At 42.8% G+C, this 22,752-nt stretch overlaps 3 protein-coding genes across 5 annotated transcripts in view; 2 read left to right on the forward strand and 1 right to left on the reverse strand.

Annotated features, from left to right (window-relative positions):
• LOC129392055 (dynamin-3-like) overlaps nt 1-6,286 on the forward strand; it is a 189,860-nt gene extending 183,574 nt beyond the window's left edge. Inside the window, exon 7 of the mRNA XM_055084164.1 lies at nt 6,203-6,286. Coding sequence (XP_054940139.1) covers nt 6,203-6,239 — 37 coding nt within the window. The 3' untranslated portion in view covers nt 6,240-6,286. The remainder of the gene's footprint in view (nt 1-6,202) is intronic.
• Nucleotides 6,287-18,548: 12,262 nt separating this feature from the next.
• PIGC (phosphatidylinositol glycan anchor biosynthesis class C) lies at nt 18,549-21,330 on the reverse strand. 3 transcript variants are annotated; one of them, XM_007107227.2, is made up of 2 exons: nt 21,109-21,330; nt 18,549-19,954 (listed from the first exon to the last, which is right to left on the reverse strand). In XM_007107227.2, the coding sequence occupies exon 2, from the start codon at nt 19,734-19,736 to the stop codon at nt 18,843-18,845; it is 894 nt and encodes a 297-aa protein (XP_007107289.1). In that variant the 5' UTR covers nt 19,737-19,954; nt 21,109-21,330; the 3' UTR covers nt 18,549-18,842. The 3 variants fall into 3 exon arrangements, with proteins under 3 accessions (XP_007107289.1, XP_028344384.1, XP_028344385.1); XM_028488583.2 differs by lacking the exon at nt 21,109-21,330 and adding an exon at nt 20,791-21,085; XM_028488584.2 differs by lacking the exon at nt 21,109-21,330 and adding an exon at nt 20,746-21,085.
• A 17-nt stretch (nt 21,331-21,347) lies between these two features.
• The window catches only part of C4H1orf105 (chromosome 4 C1orf105 homolog), a 21,592-nt gene continuing 20,187 nt past the window's right edge, over nt 21,348-22,752 (forward strand). Inside the window, exons 1-2 of the mRNA XM_055083874.1 lie at nt 21,348-21,488; nt 22,215-22,300. Of these exons, the coding sequence (XP_054939849.1) occupies nt 21,348-21,488; nt 22,215-22,300 (227 nt within the window). The remainder of the gene's footprint in view (nt 21,489-22,214; nt 22,301-22,752) is intronic.

Here is a 22,752-nt window from a genome sequence, read left to right on the forward strand (position 1 = left end):
ACACACGTATTTTCTAAGCATGTGTCCCTATGTATACAGTATATACATAGTAAATTTGTGTAAGTACATGTATTTTGTGCCCCTGTGGGTAAGTAGCTTTAAAAATCACTTGTTAAAATGCCATGAGCATGAGTGTGATTGTGTGTGTATTGTATATATATGTATATGTTTGGGTGTAAATTTTTATACATGTGTGTATGTGTGGGTATGAATATATTTTTTAAACTGTGCTAATACAAGAGTTAGCTTTAGAGTATTTGCCATAATATGTGATAAAAGTGGTTCATTTCTCATAACATACATGAGGTGTACAAAATTTTCTCCAGATTACATTCATTCTGAGAGGCACAAGGCTCAGAACTTCCATGACCACATGGTAGAATAACATCTACAGGCATTTGCATCTAAATTCACAGCATTGCTATCGAAGAAGAAATTATCTTTGCCAATATAGCTAGCTCATAGTAAGTGTAAGATCTGGAAACCTACCTTTAAGATCTCTGATTAGAGTTATAAATTATTCTTAGATTGCTGAGGTGAATCTTAAAAAGCTAAGTTTGTCTACATGTCATTTTTTTTCTCTACGGTAACTGTCAAAAAATAAAAATAGAGGGATACAGCAGTATAATACAAGTAGTGGATTTGCTGAGTAAGTTTGCTTAAAATGCAGGGAAGAAGTTATGTAACACCTCAGAGGCAGGTCATCCATCCACTTTTTCAGGTAAACATTTTTCATTTGTCAAACAATATAATTATTTGAAATGGACAGGAATCTCCTTAACATTAAGAATAAAGCTTAAATAGTAGGTCTCTAAACTATGGAACTCGATGAAAGAAGATAATATTTGAGACTCAAGCCATGAGTTTTATATCATTTCACTAAGAGGACTGCAAGCTGTGAGCTCAGAGTTTAATGTGAATGAAGCTAGATGGTTTCTAAGAAACAGTTATTGGTTCACTAGCTCCCTCATTCCTTTCTTAAAAGCTCAAATGTGTCTTCTAGAACCTTCAGTCATCTTGTCTAGTTGGTATGTTTAACATTATGTGGTGCTCTGTATGGTGAAATTTTAAGAGTATTTTGAAGCATATGTAGTATATGCATTGCTATTTGTATATATGTGTAAGAATGTATGTATGTATGAGAGCAAGAGAGAGGAAACTCAAGGAAGAGTCTCCTGTTTGTCTTAAGACCTGTTCATACTGGTATATTGGTGAGACTTTTCACCTCTCTGGTCTGGGGTTTCACACATGGCTCAGCTCAAGGCTTCATTCCTTTTTAATTTTTACCCTCAAATTCCTTAATGTAATATTTTTTAAATTACGATAAAATTACTCTAATCTCTTGCATTGTATGTTACCAATTTGCTAAAAATGATTCCTTCCAATCAGAAATTCCACCATTACTTGATTTGTGTTTAATTTCACATATACAGCCTTTGTTTTGCTTGCCTGTATGTTTCTTTTCTCTCCCTTTTCTGAATCAAATTCCTCTTTTGCTTTTTTATATTAAGAAGCAGTGTACAGAAGCAAAATCTTGCCTTCTCTGTTGATTCTTTAATTAATTGGAGCCAGAGTACTTTCCCCTGTCTTCTTGGCACTTTCAGGCTTTCTTAATGCTGATATATGGTTGGACTCTATGAATGGAATTTTTGAAGCAAGTTCCTAAAGCCTGTATCATTCTTGAAGGTCATGTGTACCTATTGTGAAAATGTGAAGCTGTATTTCTGAACCTGAAATAAATGATAATGTTTGAAGGACTCCCCCCTTCCTCATTCTTGTATATATTTGAGTCATGTCTATGTTTATCAGTAAGATCTGAGACTTGTAAATATTTATAACTCTTTCAATCCTGTTGGTCCAGAATTACCAATGTGGAGAATGATAGCATTTGGCATTACTGTCATTAATTTGGGGAAGGATGAGATTTTTAAAGGGAGCAAATTGGACAAATCAAAGGCAGGAGAGTGGGAAACGTTTTATTCCTGATTTGAAGTCATTGTTGTACTAAGTTAAAGAAGAACACAAACCTTAGGCAGCTGGAGGGTACAAAGTGACACTTGCCAAGAAGCACCGTGACATTTTGCTATTGAAAAGGAAGTGATCCCGAAAAGCTAGGAAACAGAAGGATGAAGAATACTCTGCCCAAATGGTAGGTCTACAGAAGGCATTTCTGACAGAAGTAATTAAGTTCCTGACTCAACAGTTGGCCTCCATTGTTTATTCATTCGGCGTTGAGGGGAGAAGTTACCCCTTTCAGTTTCCCCAATATTAAGAGAAAAGAAGAGTGTTCAGTCTTACACACGTCCTTATCCTGAGTTTCCAGAGAATAGAGAAAGATTCCTTGTTAAAAGAGTTTTGATGATAGGTCCCTTATCAACATACATAGACTCAGATTGTGCTGTCTAAAAGCAGGAGACAAGAAGGGAGTGGGAGGGGAGAAATGTTGGTTTACTTTCCCTGTGTGTTCAGGGTATGCTCTTTGTGAAAAGATAAATTGGAAAGACTGTTGGGTTAATTCACACTTTCTGTTGTGATTTCTTTCTCATGTCTATACATCTTCCATGAGTGGAGCCATCAATGCCTTCAAAGGAAGCTTTTTAATGGAAGAAAGAGTCAGGATGCGAATCATGCTGTGCACTGTGCCGTGAGTGTGTGTCTTACCGCATGATTCTGTATTCAGAATAGCTCCTGGTAGAAATTACCAAAGCCAAAGGACCTTATTGTAACTATCTGGCAAATTTCCATTTGTATTTTAAAAATAGTTCTGACATCAATGTAAGTATCTGCTCAATTAGTTTTCAAGATTCTTGTTTTTCAGCTGGAACCTATAAATTTCATACTGAGAAGTACTAATTTCATCACACACCTGGCATTGCCACTTTTAAGACCATTTCTTGGTGTTCTTTCACACTGAGGCAGACTGATACTTAGAGTACATGCAAGAGATGTTGGCTAAAACTATAACCTTAATTTGAAGTTTCCCAAAGTCCATTCCATGAGATTTTAATAAGTTTTACACACACATACACCAAGGATTTCTTGATTGACTATACCTGGGAAATGATGACTAAAATTAGATGTTTCTTTACTGGAAGACTCTGTAGAAGCTTTAATATCAGATGGCAGGGCTAGTGTCTCCATGTTTCTCAGATTTATTTGACCATCAATGCTTTGTTCATAGAGCATCTCACAGGACTAGCGTTCTGAGGTACATGCCTTAGGAAATACTGCTTTAGTGGCTTTAGGCCAGAGGGGAAAGGCATTGAGTGAGATTGTCCTAGTACAAACTGTCACTAACACAAAGTTGGGTGATAAAATCAAATGTCGTGGCAACTGGAGCTCCCAGCTTAGGACCATCCTCCTGGAGCTCTGATGCTTGGGGAGATCCAAGGAGGGTGGGTCACATAGGAACAGGGGGCATGAAAGCAGGTAGAGACAGACATGCAATGAGCCCTAGGGGGGCATTGTGGAGGACTCAGATCACTTTCAATATTAACCTTTTCTCTCTCACTTGCCAAAAAAAGAGCTCCTTTAAATTAATTACATTACCCCCATTGTATTCTTGTAAAGGGAGGGATCTAGGTTGACATAAAAGTGAAGATCAGCAGAAAAGCATTGAGAAGAACGCTTATTCTTACTGCCTTTCTTGTCTCACTTTCCCAAGCCTTCAGGCTCACCGACTGCTCCGGGATATTAAGTTATCTGAGTGATGGGCAAAGAAAACAAGCAGGGAATGTTTTGTGAGATTGTAACAGAAAAGAAAAAACTTATAAGGAAGGCCTTCCCAGGGCTCTTGCCAGAGGAATGTCACCCTAGGAACAGCTTGCAGCACTGAGGTAGATCCAAGAGAATGTGGGTAATTCATCATTCTTCTTAATAATGGAGACTTTTTTATATGAATTATGCCCATGTTCCACACACAGCTTTTCCTACCACCTTACCTTCCTGTTTCAGCCAAACGATTCTCCGAAGTTGTTTTTCAGAAAGCTTAAGGAGGTATAACCTGAAATTATAATCTTGAGTAGGTAGAATTTGCTTGTATCGTGAATGCTAGTATGATGAGCTTTAATATGTGTTAGCAACTCAGTATCCCAACTCAGTGTTCCAAACTCAATACTTCAAGTTTTGTGTTAGAAGTGGCAATGGTATAAGGTAACTTTGTAGCCCTTCATATAAAAAGCCCCAATATTTTCAGCACGTGACCTTCAAGCACTTCAGCACTGTGTTAAGTAATATGGAAAATTCTGGAAAAGAAATAGTAAAAACCCAAACTGCCAAGATCCATAATAGGAGTAACTCTGAGCCAGTGCACGGTGTCATCACCAACAGTGATTTTTTGGCAACGAGAGGAAAGTTAGATACAGGATGAGTGAAGAGGGAAAGAATACAGCTAAGGGGATAGATGTCACTCTGCTGTTTGAAGCAAACATTCTAGCTGTCCATGAAATATATTCCAACACATAAAGTTTCTGATCCTGTTTCTAGACTAGAACACCAAACTAGCTCAAACAGAAAAGTGCTTTGGCATATGCTGACAAAATGTCCCTTTAGCACTGTGGACTTGCTGTTCAGTTTAATGGCTCACCTCCCCACCCTGCTGAGGTAATTAAAGTGTTCTAAAGCCCCTTCAGAACTCAAAAATAGTTTCTGTTTGCTGGGCAGGTGATAAATCTCATTGAGCCTGACAGGAATTTAATTACACTTACTTCATGAAAACACCAGGGATAACCATTACCTGGATCTCTAAAGCTAAAGGCTTGCAGACCCCCACCCACCCACCCCCCTGCAGTTGAAAGGTTACAGACCAATAACAAGTTCTTCATCATTTAAATGGATAGGAGGCCTCCTTAAGTTCAGCCAGCTTAAATTGGACCAAAGAAAAATTGGTCTTGGACTTTGGGGAAGGTAAGGTCATTTTTTACTGCTGCGCAGAAATAGCCCAGTCAGTATGACACCATTAACATCTCATAGAAGATGAAACAGAAGTTTGCTTTTGTTTTTGCTTTTGTTTTTTTGTAGACTTCATTGCTCCACTCACTGAAGTGTTACAGAAGTAAGATGGAAGTGAGTATGCTGTTGAACACCTGGATGAGTAGTCAAAAAGAAGTCCCACAGGGAGTAGGGTACTGAACTAACCTGCAGTTCTATGGCTTGCTGTAATGTTGAGCTCATTACCAGTTGGGTTAGAAAGAGGAAATTAAATGTAGACTTCTGCTGGAAACCCGTGGGAAAGCTTCATTGGGCCTGCTGTTTTCCTACTTACAGAGCTGTCCATTGCCATGTAGCGTTTACTGTATCTTCCCTAGCAGCCCATCATCCAGAGAGAGGCTGTTGTCAAAACGAAGCAAAACTCTGGATCCTTCTTTCACCACCAGTGGGCCTGACAAGATGCAAGCCAGGCTAGGCATATGGAGAAAGAGCCAGCAAACCAAATTTCATTTACCCTGGACCTGGTTCAGAATAAATAAGAACTTCAGTTGCACCTAACTCTCAGACAGAGGGAAAACTTACCCAAAGTCTTTGGGGTCACCATGGAACAGACGTAGCCTCATAGTTTGCCTGGGCCTGGAAAGGCTATCACATCAGGATTTCACCTGAAGGAAATTCTTATTTACAAATCCTTTTCTCCAAGATCGACCCCAGATACTTTCTGCATTGTGATTACATTGCTCATTTGATCCCTTGCCGCCTTCTACTTTCCCTCATCTTAAAGAAATCTCACCTGTCATATTTCTATATCAACTCCCTCTCCCCCTATGGAGATTTCACAACATTTACTGAAATCTTTGGAAATAACTGAATGTCACAAAATCAGGGTTGGGAAACAAATACTCAAGTTATAAAGGTATGCGGCTCTTGTACTGTTCCCAGTTCTCCTGAATATGATTGCATGGATTTATCATTCCATGGTACAAAATAACAAGGTTTTGGAGTGGGCTCAAATGGCTCATACCTAGCACATGGCTAGAAGCCAGGAAACATCCTAGGAGCTGCTCACTATGCCATGCGATATTCTCTCATTTCCCCTGCATGTCTGCATGTTTTCTGTCTGATTTGAGTTTGATTTTTGTGGGATATTTATGCATGCTCTTATTTGGATTTATTTTCTAATTTAAACATTGTTTTCTTCCTCTGCATCTGTGTTTTTCTTTTTCTTTTGTTTTATTTTGTTTTGTTTTGTTTTTTGTTTTGTTTTCACTAGGCGACCCCCTCCTGCAGTTCCCGGACGACCATCCTAACCCCCATCATTCATCTCCTTTTGTTTCCGACAATATGTCTATACTTGGTATTTAAAAGCCTTTCATTTGCACTATATGTCATATGTACATAAAAACTTTTATTTTTGATCCATGTCTATAATAAAAACAAAGTTTATTCTATATAAAAAATGAAATGTGTTCTGTTTCTTTTTCTAAAGAAGATCTGAGTTAAAATAGGAGTTTGTTTCAACTAAAACCAGGTAAGGTGAAAAATACATAATTTGACCTTTTAAGGTGCTTAAATTGAAAATGATTGATTTTAAGTTCTTAGAGCATTGTGATTTGGGATGCTATTTGGTGGAGAAAAATAATCTATCTTCAGTTGAAATGTCTGTCCAATAGAAGAGTGAAACAAGTAAAAATCCTGGGTGTCTAGAAAAGACACAGAGGACTGAATAATTTCAATCTGCCCCCAGGAATCCCATTAATAATTATGATTGCACCAAGACCTTTTTTCTATTTTCATTATTTTTCTAGGAGATAAAATATGTATGTTTATGGGAGAAATTGTCGGTCTGAAACACATCAATCTCATACATTCTATTTGGCAAATTCAGGGGAAAAAACACATCATTTGAATAAAAGTACAAGACAAGGAAATGTTGCCACCTTGAGAAGATTCTTAATGATGTCAGTAAGGTACTGGAAGAATAGAATCTTTATGAGTTTTGGGGAAAAGATAACTTTTTTAATACTTTAATCCTCGAATGGTAATTCCAACACTGAAATTCTAAGCTATCGTTAAAAACAAATCCCAAAGATTTATCCAAGTAAAATGTTTATTATTAAGGTAGTGTAGTCCATCCTGCCAAATATGTGATCTGAAGGCTCCCTAAAGGTTTGAGATTTAATTCAGAGTTTTCTTTTTGAAGATTTACTTGGTCTAAATTAAAATTTTAAAGGATCTCATCTTGGATGAGATCACTTCTGAATGTGCCTCACTTTAGCATATGAAGAAAAAAAACTATAGCACAGGAAAGTAAAGTACTGTTGATCAGGACTTGGTGGTCCACTCACTTCCTGGCTGACTTAGACAAGCCCTGGCAAAGAGAGGCAGCGCCGGAGATGTAAGCAGGAACCTCAGTTCAACAATGGGGGACCCTCACTACCAATGCCCTTTCTCTGGGCTGTAAAAATCTTTTTTAAGGACTATGTTCTCCTCCCCAAAATGCAAAAGCAGTTTATTTCTCAGGTGAAAACTTTCATATGGCACGTTACGTTGCTGTGTACTTGCATCTCAAGTTCAGTGACTGCGAGTTAGAAGCGCTCGTGACTAAGGAAATTCAAAGGCGCCAAAGCTGGGGATCAACAGAAGCTCAAGTTTACCTGGAGGCGGCTGAATTGACGCAAAATATCACACAGAACGCAGTTTGTTGCCCTTCCCTTCACCTTCAGTCCAGGCATTTAATTCCTTTTAATCAGAATTCTTATCGGATAGCATTCTCATCTGATAGCACGCTCATCCCAGCAGACCTAGTTTTCCTGGATTATATCACACCACCTCCGCAAACACAAACAGAGGTTGTCAACAGGAAGGTTTTCGCCAATTCATCTTTTTTAAGTGTTTGGTACTTTTCCACTTTGTCTTAAACTTGAACTTATTTTTATGTGCAGTGTTACACCATTTAGATGTTTAAAACTTAGACTGACCTGATGACCATGAGAACGTAAGGCTCGAGTCATGGAAGAATGAAATGATTCCCTGGCAATCTTACTCAGTCTCCTCAACAACTAGGTATGGCCCCTTCCTCACATTCGATAGGCGAGAAGAAAGGGGGCCTCCTCTTCGAATGGGAGGGGGAAGGAAGCATCCTGGAGTAAAATTAAACTATGCTGAGGTTTGTTCATATTTACTGCTCATAGTGTTTCTGTGTTTCATAACATCCCCTTCCTCAGCTCTCCCACCTCCACCCTCAATATTGGATAGAGAGCTGAAGAAGTATAGTTGAACGGTACTGACTCAGGATCTTCGGGAGAAACAAACCATTATATCTTTAGTAAACATAATATTTCTTAAGTATTCTCATCCCTTTATTTATGCATCAAACATTTCTTGAATTCATAAGAATGTCCTAGTTACTGGGAACACCAGAGAAGAAACAGGATAAAAGTAGCTGACAAAAGAGCTAAATAAGCAATTCCAATATAAGCTATGACAGGAGAAAATTTGGGTCCTTTTTTCCAGGAAGAACTGTTACCGACTTCCATGCTGAAGCAGTTATTTGAGTCCTAGAACCAGATTATCTGCTTGACCCAAAGCCTGCTAACATTCCAGAATGTGGTGATTTTGACCTCTGACAAAGAAGGGAACAATAGAGCTCATTTCAGCCAATCAGAAACCAAACTTTTCATTTCTAATGGAATAGTATAAGACTCTGAATCACATAAGTGTTGGTTGAGAAAGACATAGTGCTATTGAAAGTGAAGTAGTCTGTTAACTTTGCTTTGGCTTCTAACAAAAAGGCTTTCGATTTAGAAGATACACTGTAGCAGTCTCCCACTGGATGCAGTGAGGGGAATGAGAATCCCCCAGTCTCCAGCTAGAAACACCCAGGACACCTAGGAGATGGAGAAAAGAGAACTAAAGGTAGGAAAAAATAAACAAAACGTCCCATGCTTTCCTTGGGGAGTTCCACTGTTAAATAAATGTCTGTAAGCCTTGGGAGCCACATATACACTGAAGGATGTTTCAACAAACATCCTAGAAGTTGAAATCCAAGAGGAGATAAGGAAATAACCTCAGCTGTTCATGTACAAACATGGATACCTTCGGTGGGTTCAGATCCTGTACCCTTCAGTACTCTTTATCCCAGAGTTTGAAAAAGACTGTACTTGCCAACATCTGTTTTATAACTCAGCACTAAGTATGATTCTTTAAAAATACTCAGAAAATGGATGTTGGAATCTTTAGTCCATTTCCATGAGATTCAGTCTTCACAGCTGTGAGTCCATCTTAAAGACATGAACCTCATCCACAGAAAGAAAAGATTGCTGAAAAAGTAAAAAAAAACTTCTACAGCCCTTTATAATACTACAGAGTCTATATCTGAATAAATCAAATGGAGCTTATGCTACCACACCACTGTATGTACCCCATTTAAAGAGACATACCAGCTGCCTCCACTACCATAATATATACCATTTTTGTTTGTTTTTTTAATGCTACAAGTTTCTATCGAATTGCAATACTGTCAACATTTAAGATCGGATGGCAGGTTGTTGGATGAGTCAAGACTATAAACTGCTACTCTCGAAGTGTTCTTAATCTAATCACATTTTACAATGCCTCTGGCCCCCAGGAGCCAAAGAGACTTAAGGATCCTCAAGGCAGCAACATAGAAGTCACTGAAGTGGGTCCTCCCTCTCAAAACAGCTGCTAACAGACTAACAGAGGATATTTTTGAAGCTCCATATAACACAGTGGAAAAATTAGCCTTTCAGATTTTTTTCTTTTTTTTTTTTTAGTCTTTTGGATTATTAAGGGCTAGCTTTTCTTCCCCCAGTCCTTTAGTCCATTTCCATGAGATTCAGTCTTCACAGCTGTGAGTCCATCTTAAAGACATGAACCTCATCCACAGAAAGAAAAGATTGCTGAAAAAGTAAAAAAAAACTTCTACAGCCCTTTATAATACTACAGAGTCTATATCTGAATAAATCAAATGGAGCTTATGCTACCACACCACTGTATGTACCCCATTTAAAGAGACATACCAGCTGCCTCCACTACCATAATATATACCATTTTTGTTTGTTTTTTTAATGCTACAAGTTTCTATCGAATTGCAATACTGTCAACATTTAAGATCGGATGGCAGGTTGTTGGATGAGTCAAGACTATAAACTGCTACTCTCGAAGTGTTCTTAATCTAATCACATTTTACAATGCCTCTGGCCCCCAGGAGCCAAAGAGACTTAAGGATCCTCAAGGCAGTAACATAGAAGTCACTGAAGTGGGTCCTCCCTCTCAAAACAGCTGCTAACAGACTAACAGAGGATATTTTTGAAGCTCCATATAACACAGTGGAAAAATAGCCTTTCAGATTTTTTTCTTTTTTTTTTTTTTAGTCTTTTGGATTATTAAGGGCTAGCTTTTCTTCCCCCAGTCCTCCTCTCTGTGGCTGTATTTCAGTTAGAGCCAAGGAGGTACTTACCTCTGCCTGCTGCTTTTTTCTCTTTTAAAGACAAAAATACTTTCAGCCTCATACACAATAGCTGCCTGGGGCCTAAAGATCTGTTTATTCTGCAATTTAGGAAGAGTGGGAGGCCCACGGTGTTCTCACCGACCAGAGCCCAAATGTTCCTTGGGCCCTGCACAAGGCCACGGGGCCGTCCTGGAGCGTGAGCCGTGTGCCAGCGGAGCTTGAGAAAGCAGAAGCAACTCCTCAAGCCAGCTCTCTCAGGGGCCCGAGGGGACAGTATCCCTCGACCTCAGCACTGGTAAAATCAGTGTGCTCCAACGCCCCAGCAAAAGTATGGTCAAGAGATTGGAGAGCCAGTCTGTTTAGGGCACAAGATCTCACTCAGGCTGATCGTGGGTGTCATTTGAAACCCAGGTGCCAATTGGCACTGGATGGTGACAGAAAAGGCCATTTGCCTTTCTAAGCCCTTTCCTCTGGCACTCTTAGCCCTGCGGCACCTGACAGCGCAGCGAGGAGGCACCAGTACCGTGGAGTTGCCAGGCCCCAGGTGCCAAGCAAATGTTGGGCTGTTGGAAAACAGACTACCTTATCTCTGGGGAGTCCTCCTGTTAATCACAGTAATAGATCTGGGAAGAAAATGGTGTTCTGATTTAGCTGGTGATTGCCTATGTTCCCAAGGTAAACAAGACAAAGTTAATTGCACCTGTGAGTTGTAAAAGAAGAAAGACACCAAAAGCGGTGGCATGGTCTAAGCTAGCTCACTCCTACAGAACTTCAGCTGTTTCTACTCTGCCTCTAGCCTGCAGCTGAGCTCACCAGAGCCCTCTCAGTGGTCAGAGGAGCATCCCTCCTCAGGCCTGATGGTTCCCAGGACCTTGGTCAAACCCTGGCTCTCACTTCAGCTCTGATCACTTTCCCCAGAATCCAACTTTCTAGAACACTACAAATGGCACTGCCCCACTGTTGGAAGTTTGCATGGTTCTCGAGAAACTAGTCATTAGCCCCACAAGGCTCTTGTCAATATGTCCATAACCCAGAGAATCAGCACATGAATTCCATTAGGGAACAATAAAAAACATGTTGGTGATGACATGAGGATGCCTGCACACTAAGACCACACCTCCTCTGAGGTAAAAAGGAGGCCCCCAGAAATCTCCCCAGCCCTACCCACCAACACTCACATTCTCATCATCTGCCTTGAACCCACCGGGACTTACATAGCTCTTTATCCCAGCCTAGGTCAGTCCTCCAAAAAGCCCTAGACTGCTGGGTCGCTGTCCTGTATGGAGATTGGAGTACATATCTATTCCATGCTCTTCTCCCCACTCTCCAACTTGTGAAACCTTTACCCTGTACCCTCTATAATTCACTGCCCATGATCAGTAAACTTCCCCTAAATCTTCAACCTGTCCTCTGGATGTGTCCGTCACCTTCTTTCTCTAACAGGACAGCTCTAAGCGTAGTGCTTTCCGGGCAGCCTTCTCCAAAGGGGGTGCTTGTCTCCCACAGCCCTTGTACTGCTGAGCCTCACGTGGGGTAGGTATCCTTGTTTTTCATTTTTGCTTTCAGACCATTCTTCCTTCCTCCTCCCTAAAACCTTCAGCTTTGAACCTCATGCACCAGATTATAGCACATACCCCTCATTGTTGCACTTACCTACCAATCTCCAGTTCATTCTTTCTTATTTCTTGATGATTTTAGCTCCTGTTTCCCTGTCATTCTTTCCAGTACCACTCTTGTCTTAATTCTTGGGGATTTCTACCTAACTGTAGGTATTCCTTCCAACACTGCCCCCCCTCTCACTTCTCATTTCCTTGGACTTCACTCCTCCAATGACGTTGCCCTCCACCCTACCTCAGCTGCTCACCTTCAAAGTCATAACCTTGTCTTTATCTATTCTCTGACCTTTACTTCCTGTCTTTCAAACCCCTTGAACCTCCAATCCATTGACCTTTGCCCTGTCCCTCTCCTCCCTGTCCTTCACCCTTCTTGAGGTTCACTCTCCTTCTTACCCAACTTAAATTCCACGGTCAACCATTATAATCAGGCCCATACATAGCTACCATTCTCCCTTGCCCTTCTCTCAATCTGATTAATCGCCACCCTGGGTAAATTCAACTCTCCGTCTACTCTAGTTTGCACTCATGTAGCCGTACATGGTTAGGAAAATACACACACACCCACACACAACCAAACACACCCACACACAACCAAGCTTCACTTTAAATTCATGACTACCATTCTCAAGAGAGCCCTTACTACTGCTGGGCAATTATGCTAGGCATCCCTAGTTCATTCACTCTCCCAATGTCCTGAACTGTTTCATACCTCCTCACTTCATCACTTCCCCCTTACTCTCACATCTCAGCTGATTCTTTGCCTCCTGCTTCCCTGAGAAAATTGAAGCAATCAGAAAAGAATTTCCAAAGATTCCCATCACCTCATTTATCCACTAACCATCCACCCACTTACCAGCATCTGTATCTATATTCTCTGCCTTCCCACTCTGTTACCATAGATCAACTATCCCTTCCCATCCTAAAGCCAGTCCCTCCACTTGTGCAACAGATCCCATCACCTCCCACCTGCTCAAGAATATTGCCCCAGCAATTAATTCTTCCCTTTCTCACATCAACCATTACTTTCTACTGTTTCATTTCCGTCAGTATACAAACATGCTGTCATTTGTCCTATCTTAAAAAGTTTCTTGCCCTCACCTCCCCTTTCAGTTTCTGTCCTATTTCCTGTTTCCCCTTTGATGTAAAACTTCCAGAGAGTTGCCTGTACTTGCTGCTCCAATTTCTCTTCTCATATTCTCTTTTTTTTTTTTGCAGTACGCGGGCCTCTTACCATTGTGGCCTCTTCCGTTGCGGAGCACAGGCCCCGGACGCGCAGGCTCAGCGGCCATGGCTCGCGGGCCCAGCCACTCCGCGGCATGTGGGATCCTCCCGGACCGGGGCACAAACCCGTGTTCCCTGCATCGGAAGGCGGACTCTCAACCACTGCGCCACCAGGGAAGCCCTCTTATTCTTTCTTTTTTTTTTTTTTTAATTTTATTTATTTATTTATTTATGGCTGTGTTGGGTCTTCGTTTCTGTGCGAGGGCTTTCTCTAGTTGCGGCAGGCGGGGGCCACTCTTCATCGCGGTGCGCAGGCCTCTCACTATCGCGGCCTCTCTTGTTGCGGAGCACAGGCTCCAGACGCGCAGGCTCAGTAATTGTGGCTCACAGACCTAGTTGCTCCTCGGCATGTGGGATCTTCCCAGACCAGGGCTCGAACCCGTGTCCCCTGCATTGGCAGGCAGATTCTCAACCACTGCGCCACCAGGTAAGCCCCCCTTATTCTTTCTTAAATCCACTTCATATAGGTTATTATTCCCACAACTCGACACACAAAAAATGTTCTTTTAAGGGATACTAATCACCTCCTTGCTAAATCCGATGGTCAATGCTCAGTCCTTGCTTTCTTGATTTTTCAGATTTTGATCTGATTACAGTTGATCACCCCTTCTTCCTTGAGTCATCTGCACTTGGTTTCCAGGACTCTAAACTCTTGATTTTCCTCCTGCCTCAGTGGTTGTGCTTTCCAAATCTTTTTGCTTATTCTTCTCTCCAACCTTTTACTTTGGATTTCTTAGTCCTCTGTATATATAAACTTGCTTGGTGATGTCATCCAGTCACATAGCATTAAATGCCATTTATATACCAACAAGTCTTAAATTTATATCTCAATCCCATACATTGCTCCTAAAACCCAAACTCATATCTCCAACTCCCTACTCAACATTTCAGCTTGGATGTCTACATTTCATACCCTACAGGCCCCAAACTGAACTCCTGACCCTCCTCCCCAGAATCTTCATCCGTATTCTCTTGGCCCCCATCTCAACTGATGGCATCTCCATCTTTCAATTTGTTCAGGCCAAAAACCGTAAGAGTCACTTACAATTCTCCTCTTGCATCCATACCCTACATCTAATATGTCAGGAAGACCTTGACTCTACTTTCAAGTTATATCTAGAATGTGACTATTTTTCACCACTTCCTCTGCTATCACTCTGCTCTGAGGCACTGTCATCCCCCGCTTGGATTAATATCAGAGCCTCCTAATGCTTATTTCTGCTCTACTCTTCCCCACCGCAACCAGAATGGGCCTGTTAAAATTTATGTCAGATCATGTCCCTCTTTTTCTCCAAGACCCTCCAGTGTTTCCCATCTCAGAGTAAAAGCCAGAGTCCTTTTAATAGCCTACAAGGTCTAGATGACCCAGCCTCCCACTTTCCCTCTCTGGCCTCCTCTTCTGCTCTCCTTTATCACCCCACCTTGGCCACTCCCGGCTATTCCCCAACCATGCCACGCAGTCTTCTGCCTGGGCCTTTGCAGCAGCTCTTCCCCCTGCCTGGAACTCTCTTCCCCTGAGAATCTGGATAATTCCCTCACCTCCTTGCAATCTTTGGTTAAATGTTACCTTTTCCATAAGACCTACCCTGACCCCCTTACTGAATACCATTGCTACTTTTTTCTTCTTTTTTCAATAGCATTTGTTACCTTCTGCTTATGTTTATTGTCTCTCTCCTCCTGCTAGAATGTAACCTCCACTAGGTCAAGGAAATTTGTCCCTTTTACTCGTAGGTGTATCTCAAGCACGCAGGACAAACAGTATCTGTCATGTAGTTAACGTTCAGTAAGTATTTGTTGAACGAACAAATTTCTGAGGCTAAACATCATAAAATGCGAATGGTAGAAGTGAGTAGAGGTGGTCCTAGGTGGACAATACATTTTTTAATAAATAGATGTTGGGGGAAGAGAATAAGGGATAAAGGGGATGATGAGAGGCTTGATAAAGCATTAAAAGCGACTGCCTACCAGTTAGCCTTTAGCCCTAGGTGCAATTCAAGACACATTGAATTTCATTGTAAAAGGGAACATCAATAACTTCCACAAGATGGCATTGTGTCCAGTCCTGTTTTCCCGCATTCGAAGGGTTTGAAATATTGTAAAATTGTGTGACTGATGCCCTCTGCTGGCTTGTTTTTGTTTTTCTTGACCTTGAGCCTTTGGCTTAAAGATGTAAATGATGGCTCCATATGCTTCCTTGAACATGCTCAATGTGATTCTTACATCCATAATTTAAGCCAGCTGGCCAAAAGCACACTCAAAAGTTTATAGTACTGACACAGCATACAGGCATAACACTGACACCGATTTGACTGCCACACAGAACCACTGTGGTGTGGTGACACTCAGATCCCTGCACCGCATTCTAGCCGCATGCCAGTCAGGCATCACGCCAAAAAATCAAGCACACATGCTGCCTTGTGGCTCTACTTGTCCTTCATCCTTCCATCTCAACTACAATACCTGGTACCATTTTGGAAAGATGGGCAAAACTGCCTTCCCATTCCTCCCTCCTTGCTCTCAATTGCCACCACCACCCTCCAGCCTTCCTTATAACTTAGGGTGACAAGAAACAGAGCTGGAAGGAAGGGGTACATCTTCTTATACAGGCAAGTATTTGACAAGTTGGGATTTTAATTCCAAAGCTACCCTAACCCTCTCCCCTTCCCTGCCCTCCCCCACCTGCCCACATACACACGCCATAATACTCTCTGGAAATTTAGATCATTAATATCCTATTTGCACCCTTTCAGTGTGGTTTAAATTTAAAAGACTGACTGGATTACTATGCTTAAGTGATAGGTAACTTTCCCAAGAACTGTCACATTAGGTCATACCAATTGTTAAGTAGGCCTGCATCCGTATGCCAGCAGCAACCCAGAGAAGCATGCCATAAGTGAGCCTCATCATCCTTCGGGTAGCACACCTAAAGGCTTGGGATTTCTTAACATTTATTTATTTATTTGTTTGTTTGGCTGTGCTGGGTCTTAGTTGCGGCATGCAGGCTTCTCTCTAGTTGTGGCACGTGGACTCTAAAGCACGCAGGCTTAGTTGCCCCTCAGCATGTGGGATCTTAGTTCTAAGACCAGGGATCGAACCCACATCCCCTGCATTGGAAGGCGGATTCTTAACCACTGGACCACGAGAGAAGTCCCTTAACACTTTCTTACAAGACAGTTATGGCTTTTTTATGTGCGTTTTTTCCCCAAAATTTTTGGAACCCATTTATATCCCTGGCTTGTGAAACTTCTTAGACTTACATGTAGACAGTGTATAAAATTATTTTTTCATTTGTCTTAAATCTGCTCTGTTCAAATTTCAAAGGGTGTCTCCTCCTATAAGTCATGATTTGGTAGGCAAATAACATCCATTTTCACCCTTAATAGTTTTATAGAAATGACTGTATCTCTTTCGAGGCTTCCTTCCAGGCTGTGGTGTTCTATTCTCTAATCCATTTTCATAGGCCAGCTTCCTTTCCCTCTGATTCCTACCATTTTGGTTATTCCAGTTATCCTTCTGTGATCTAATTCCACTATAGCCTGGTTGTGAGGCAACCAATTCTGTACAAAGAATTCCAAACACAAAAGCACTGGATTCTGTTCTCAATAACCTTCCAGATAATGCCCAGAATTCTGAACCAATGTCCTTCAGATACTACACATGGAACACCTTAGCTTGGGTGTACCATCTCAGGTACCTCGAACTTAACATGCTTCATTCTTATTTTATCTACTTTACTTCCAAACCTGTTCTCACATCTGTTTTCTCATGGTATAGTTACTAGAAAGAAGAATCCACTCAAGGCAGAAGCCTCCCCCCACCCCGCCAGTTCTCTTCCCCTTCCATTGTCCAACATGAATTTACCAAGTTCTGAAAATCTCTCTAATCAGAACCGTCACCTCCTTGGCGCAGTCACCACCCTTAGTCCAGACCCTCATTTTTCACAGTTACAAGAGCTCCCATGCTCAGCCTCTGTACTTCAGCCTGAATCCTGCTACCAGAATTTTATAAACACACACACACACACACACACACAAAAGTGTGTTTGGTGGGAGCCCTATATCCCTTTTCAAAAGCTCCTTAATTTGCCATTGACTCCAGGATCCCGTAATTCAAGGTATTCACCATGCTCAGACCTCAGCCTCTCACTGCAGCCCGTCCATTCTGCACTCCCCTCTCCTGCCAGGATGAGTCAGGCCCTGTGCACCTGGACATACACACTGTTCACTCCGGTTGGAATATTCTTCTCCCCCCAGTCACCTCTTTTCTCTTTGAATCTGCTGCCCCACCCTGCACCCTCACATCCAGCCCGTAACACCCTATCCCCTGCCACCTCCACGGTGAACTTCTACAACCATCAGACTGAAGAGGATCAGGCCTCGGGTAATTCCAAATACTATTGTGTGAAAGAACTGAACATGACAGCACAGGCACATTCATTCATCCCACTGAGGAAATATTTTTGAAAGTGATTCAAATGTGGGCAACTCTCTGCTCACCAACATGGATGCAGTTGCTATGTGAGTTCCCTAAAGTTGATCATCGGAAATCCATTCAAATAAGGAAAGTGTATTAAAACATTAAAAAACAAAAGCTATTTTATACAACTCTACTATATTCAAACACTAAGCCCTGGCCCTATTTCTGATGTGGACTAAATAATAATTATAAGCCAATTCTGGTCAGTCAAGGCATGCAGAGTAGTGGTTACCCTCTTTGGACAGGGCATGTTCTCCCCATAGTTCTAGCTGCCATTAGTCAAAGCATGCCACCTTCACCTGCTCGTATTGCTGACCTGGCTCCTAAAGGTCTCTGCCACCTTGGCCCCCAAACCATCTTTTGCTTGCTTGAATCCCACCTGACCTCTAAGACTAAGCTCAAGTGCCATCACCTCTAATAAGTATTTCCTCATTACTCCAGCTAATTTGACCTCCAGCCTCTGTGAATCCCCCAACATTTTGCTTGTGTATGATGACACATCATACGCCCTTTGTAGCTAGTCGCATCCATGCTTCGTTAAGAACTAAGTGGAAACTGTGAGTCAAGGTTAAGTGACCAGTTCTGTGATCTCAGGCCACAAAACTGGACACAGCATCCAGGGTTCCGGGATTTGAGCTGGAGACAAATAACAGAGCCCACATTTAGCTCACTGAAAAAGGTAAAAGTAACTTTATATGCGCACACACACTCTTACTCTCTCTTCATGTCCCTTCTATCTGCCTTCTGCTCACGGAAAAATCGTAAGACAACTTGATGTGCTGTTACTTTTTTAATAAATAGAAACCACATCACTTCGTTTGTTACAGAGAATAATAATGAGAGGCAATAATTCAAGAGGGCCCCAGGAAGCTTTTTCGTCGACAAAGTAACAAAAAGGAGAAGCACCTTTACTGCCCAAGCCTATGGGTAATTTTTTTTCTTTTGATCTCTGATCTCCCACCCACATCATTATGCCACTTCCAGAATGGAACTCTGCCTTCAAATCTCCTACTAGTTGGAAGGCTGGTCTATCAGCTTGTCTCAGTAACGGATTAGAGGTCCCTAACTCAGCTGAGGAACCTCGACAAGTCTTCTTTGATTTCAGCCTCATCCCAAGGCCCATGAATGTTTTCTTTAAAAAGCTGCAGGCGAATGAGGTAGAAAGGGCAGAGACATGAGATGGAAACCAGCAGAAGGGCAAAGAGTATGGCTCCCACAGCACTAATGGACAGCAGGCCTCCCAAGGCTGAAAATGCAAAAAGCAGTGTGACTCCCACATAGCTGTGGGGAGTACATGCCTTCAGTTTCTTCTGTAACATGGGCCATAGGGCAAAAATCTGGATAGCAAATGTCACCATGACGAAGGCATGTAGGGACCGGGGCAGGCGTGAGGCAAGGCAGACAGAAGCAAAGATGGCCATGTTCAAGGACAGTGTGCTGGATACAATGGCAGCATTGGCACCATAGTCAAAGAAGATGAGGTGGCCTAAAAGCATGAAGACTGACATGGCATAGATGGTGTCAGTGCTGACGGACTCTGTCAGAGTCTTCAGCACCGGCGAAAACCCATACGTGAAAGTTATGAAGACTAGGGCACTCTTCAAGTCAGCCCACCGGGTCCGCCCACTCTTCTTCCGTCCTTCACCTCCATCAATGAGATCAAACAAAACATAGCCAATCAGTGAAGAAGCCAGGCCGGTCCCAAAAAGCCAATGGGGAGCCAGAAGACCCTCATCCATATACCACCAGATAACCACAAAAACACAGACACTGCACAGCTGCTGTATCACCACACTGGACTCAAATACCACAGCCCAATATTGGTATTTCCGGGCATAGACGTTCTTCCGGAGCTCTTCCAGGAACCTCTGATCCACGTAGTTATCAGGAAAAGGCTGTCGCTCATACAAGACCTTCTGCCACCTGGCCTCTTTGGTGTTAGTTACGGGCTGGGCACACATTATCCTTTCACTCAAACTCAGCCCAGTTCAATCTCCCTTGCAGAAGTCCATGTGGTTCTCGATCTTTATAAAGTTTTGAAATAAAACCTCTCTGGAAATTCCATGCTGAGCTGTGGTTGATACTGTACCGACCTTCCCTTGCTTTCAAAGGCAGCAACCCAGGCTAGGCCTACAGTAGATGAGTTTGTTCTCTGAGGCAGGACAATACAGCTAAGTTCCTAGAAAAAGAGAGACTATGAATCTATGAAAGTTGTGAAAGGTCAAGGGTAGGACTGAGTTAAAATCAAAGCAACTTATTCCTTTATTAGAAGTTTATTAGCAGTCTGAACAGAATACACATGGTGGCCATCTTACAATTATGGATATTAAAATTTCATTTCAGATTTTACATTATAATCCCTTGTCAGCTATCACTTATGGAGTGCTTACTATGTGCTAAGAGTGTTACGTAGCTTCTTTCATTTAATCTCCACAACCCTGCAAATTAGTATCAACCTCACTGTAACTAGTAAAAAAGCTGAGATTCAAAGTGCTTAGGTAACTTTAGCCCAAGTTAACAGTGGTAAATAGTGGATCCAGATTCCAATGAAAATTCTGCCCCAAAGCCTGTGCCTCTAAACCAGTTCTTAACTCAGGAGTTTATATATCCTTGAGGTATATAGATGGGCTTCAGACCGTTCAAAAACCCTATCAATGCATATTTGTAGTTGTAATTTATGCAAATTTCTAGGGTTAGGTTCCAACCTTTTCTTGGGCTCTCAAAGGCATCTGTTACTTAAAATAAAAACAAAAAAGTTACCGGTATAAAGACAAAAGTAAACCTCACAATACAGAAAGATATGAACTTTATGGTTTATTTAACCAAAACCAAGGACTCAAGATTCTTAATCCCTTAACTGAGCTTAACATCCTTTAAAGAGCTATCATCCTACTTATTAACGGCGAAACTCGGGAGAATCAAAGATAATGATACCCTTTTCACAATAGGAAAACTATGAGTCAGAAATACCAAGGTCATCCATCAAATCTGCGAGGAAAATTCTTATTGTCCGACCTTATTTCTTCCAGGGAGAGCACGATAGGTTTTGCATCACAAGCCAGACACCCTGAGAGCCCCCCTCACTGCAGCAGGGACCCCAGCCCGGGGATCTCACGGCCGCCGCGGGGGCTGGAGGGTCAGAGGCGCCGAAAAGGGCAACGCCCGCCCGCAGGGCGGGGGAGGGGGCGGGGGTGGGTCAGGGTAGGGCGTCCCCGCCGGCGCCCTACTCCCCGTCCCGGGCCTCCCCCGCCCGCCGCCGCCCCTCACCCAGCCTCGGGCCTGCGGGGGATGGCGGAGGAGGCCCGGAGACACTGACTCCCACTCGGAACCCACCTGCCCGCGAGTTCGTAGGGGTGCGCGGCGGGGGGGGAGAGCGGCCGGCGCCTCCTTCCCCATCCGGGGCGCCGGGGGTCGTGTCGGCGGCCGAGCACTTCCGGGGCCGCCACAACCTCCGCGGCTAGAGCGCCCTTCCTCGGCCTTCGCGGCCGCGAGGTCGCTGCTTCCCCCTCCTGGCCGCCCCGCGGAACTCCCGGCTCCGATCCCGGAAAGAACGCTCTGAGCCAGGAAAACCGATGCTCAACGGGGAGACTGGGACGTGGCGTCCGAAAGGCAAGGGAGAGAGGCTGGGCTGGGAGAAGAGAGATTATAACGGCTACTTTGATGGAGCTCCTATTATGAACTCAGGCCCTCAGCTAGGGACTTCCCATGCATCCGTGCATCCACTGAACACATATTCACTAAATATCTAGAAGTATCAAGCACTGTTTTAGGTGCTAGTGATACAGCAGTGAAGAGAACAGACAAAAATCCCTCCCCTCATGAAGGTTTCTGTCTTGTGCATTGACCTGTAAAGTGATGATATCGTCCACCTTTCATGGAAGACAAAACTGAAGCTCAGAGAGGTTGTGATTTTTCCAAGGCCACACAGCTGGGAAGTGGATTAACCAAGATTAATATCCAATTGTCTATAGCTTCAAAGTGCAGTTCTTTCCTCTGCCTCCTAGAAGGGATGAGGGTGGAGGGCCCCATGACTGAAAACAGCCAGACACGTGGAATAGGTGGCTGCTAATGTTCAGCTGAGGTCATGGAAATACAAACAGATGCATGAACAGATGGGAGTAATGAAGAAGCAAAGGGATATAGTAGAATACAAGATGTAGTGGACACAAAAGTCAGAAAACCTAAATCCACTCACTAGCTGTGTGACTCAGCAAGTCACACTGTCTAAGCTTTGATTTCTTCATCTGTAAAATGGAGATAACACTATTTCCTCTTGGCTACTTAATGGGAGAGTCAACAGGGTCAAATATGAAACATAAAAATGTTTGTAAAGTGTTGACTGCTGTGTAGCTGCTATTAGCTTACTTTGATCATCCTAATGATGGAAATAGCCAAGTGCAATAAACCCTGCAAAATGATCTCTTTCCATTTCCTTCCAGGTTTCTGTTCCAAGATTTGACAAGATTCCGTGGTTTAGTGAGGCCAGCCTCATAAACAAGCCATTAGTGCTCAGCCTCCTGAAAAGGTAATAGCTCAGCCACTGAGGGCAAAGGTTTCAAGCAAGGTCTCATGGAAGATGATTTCTTAAGGGTTAGGGGCAATCATCTGAGGGGCACAGCTGATCAGTTGAGAGACATTAGTCAAGTGCTCAAAACCCAGAAAGGGCCAGGATTTCTAAGACAAAAGTGAGCCCTGAGAATTGGCCTGGCTGGAGGAGATAAGACCTCAATCAACCTCCCTCTGTACCACCACCACTTAATGCAAGAGAATTTTGCCCATGGACACTGCCTTTCAAAAGACTTCTGTCCTCTTCATCATCTTTTCTCCCTGCTTTAGTTTGAAGTTGTAAAATTTTAACCATCAAAAGTCTAGAACCGGGGCTTCCCTGGTGGCGCAGTGGTTGCGCGTCCGCCTGCCGATGCAGGGGAACCGGGTTCGCGCCCCGGTCTGGGAGGATCCCACATGCCGCGGAGCGGC

Source organism: Physeter macrocephalus, chromosome 4, assembly GCF_002837175.3.
Source record: "Physeter macrocephalus isolate SW-GA chromosome 4, ASM283717v5, whole genome shotgun sequence".
Taxonomy (NCBI): domain Eukaryota; kingdom Metazoa; phylum Chordata; class Mammalia; order Artiodactyla; family Physeteridae; genus Physeter; species Physeter macrocephalus.

Bases quoted from the DNA above. Each gene is read 5' to 3' on its own strand.
- PIGC (XM_007107227.2), bottom strand. From the start codon at position 19,736: ATGTGTGCCCAGCCCGTAACTAACACCAAAGAGGCCAGGTGGCAGAAG.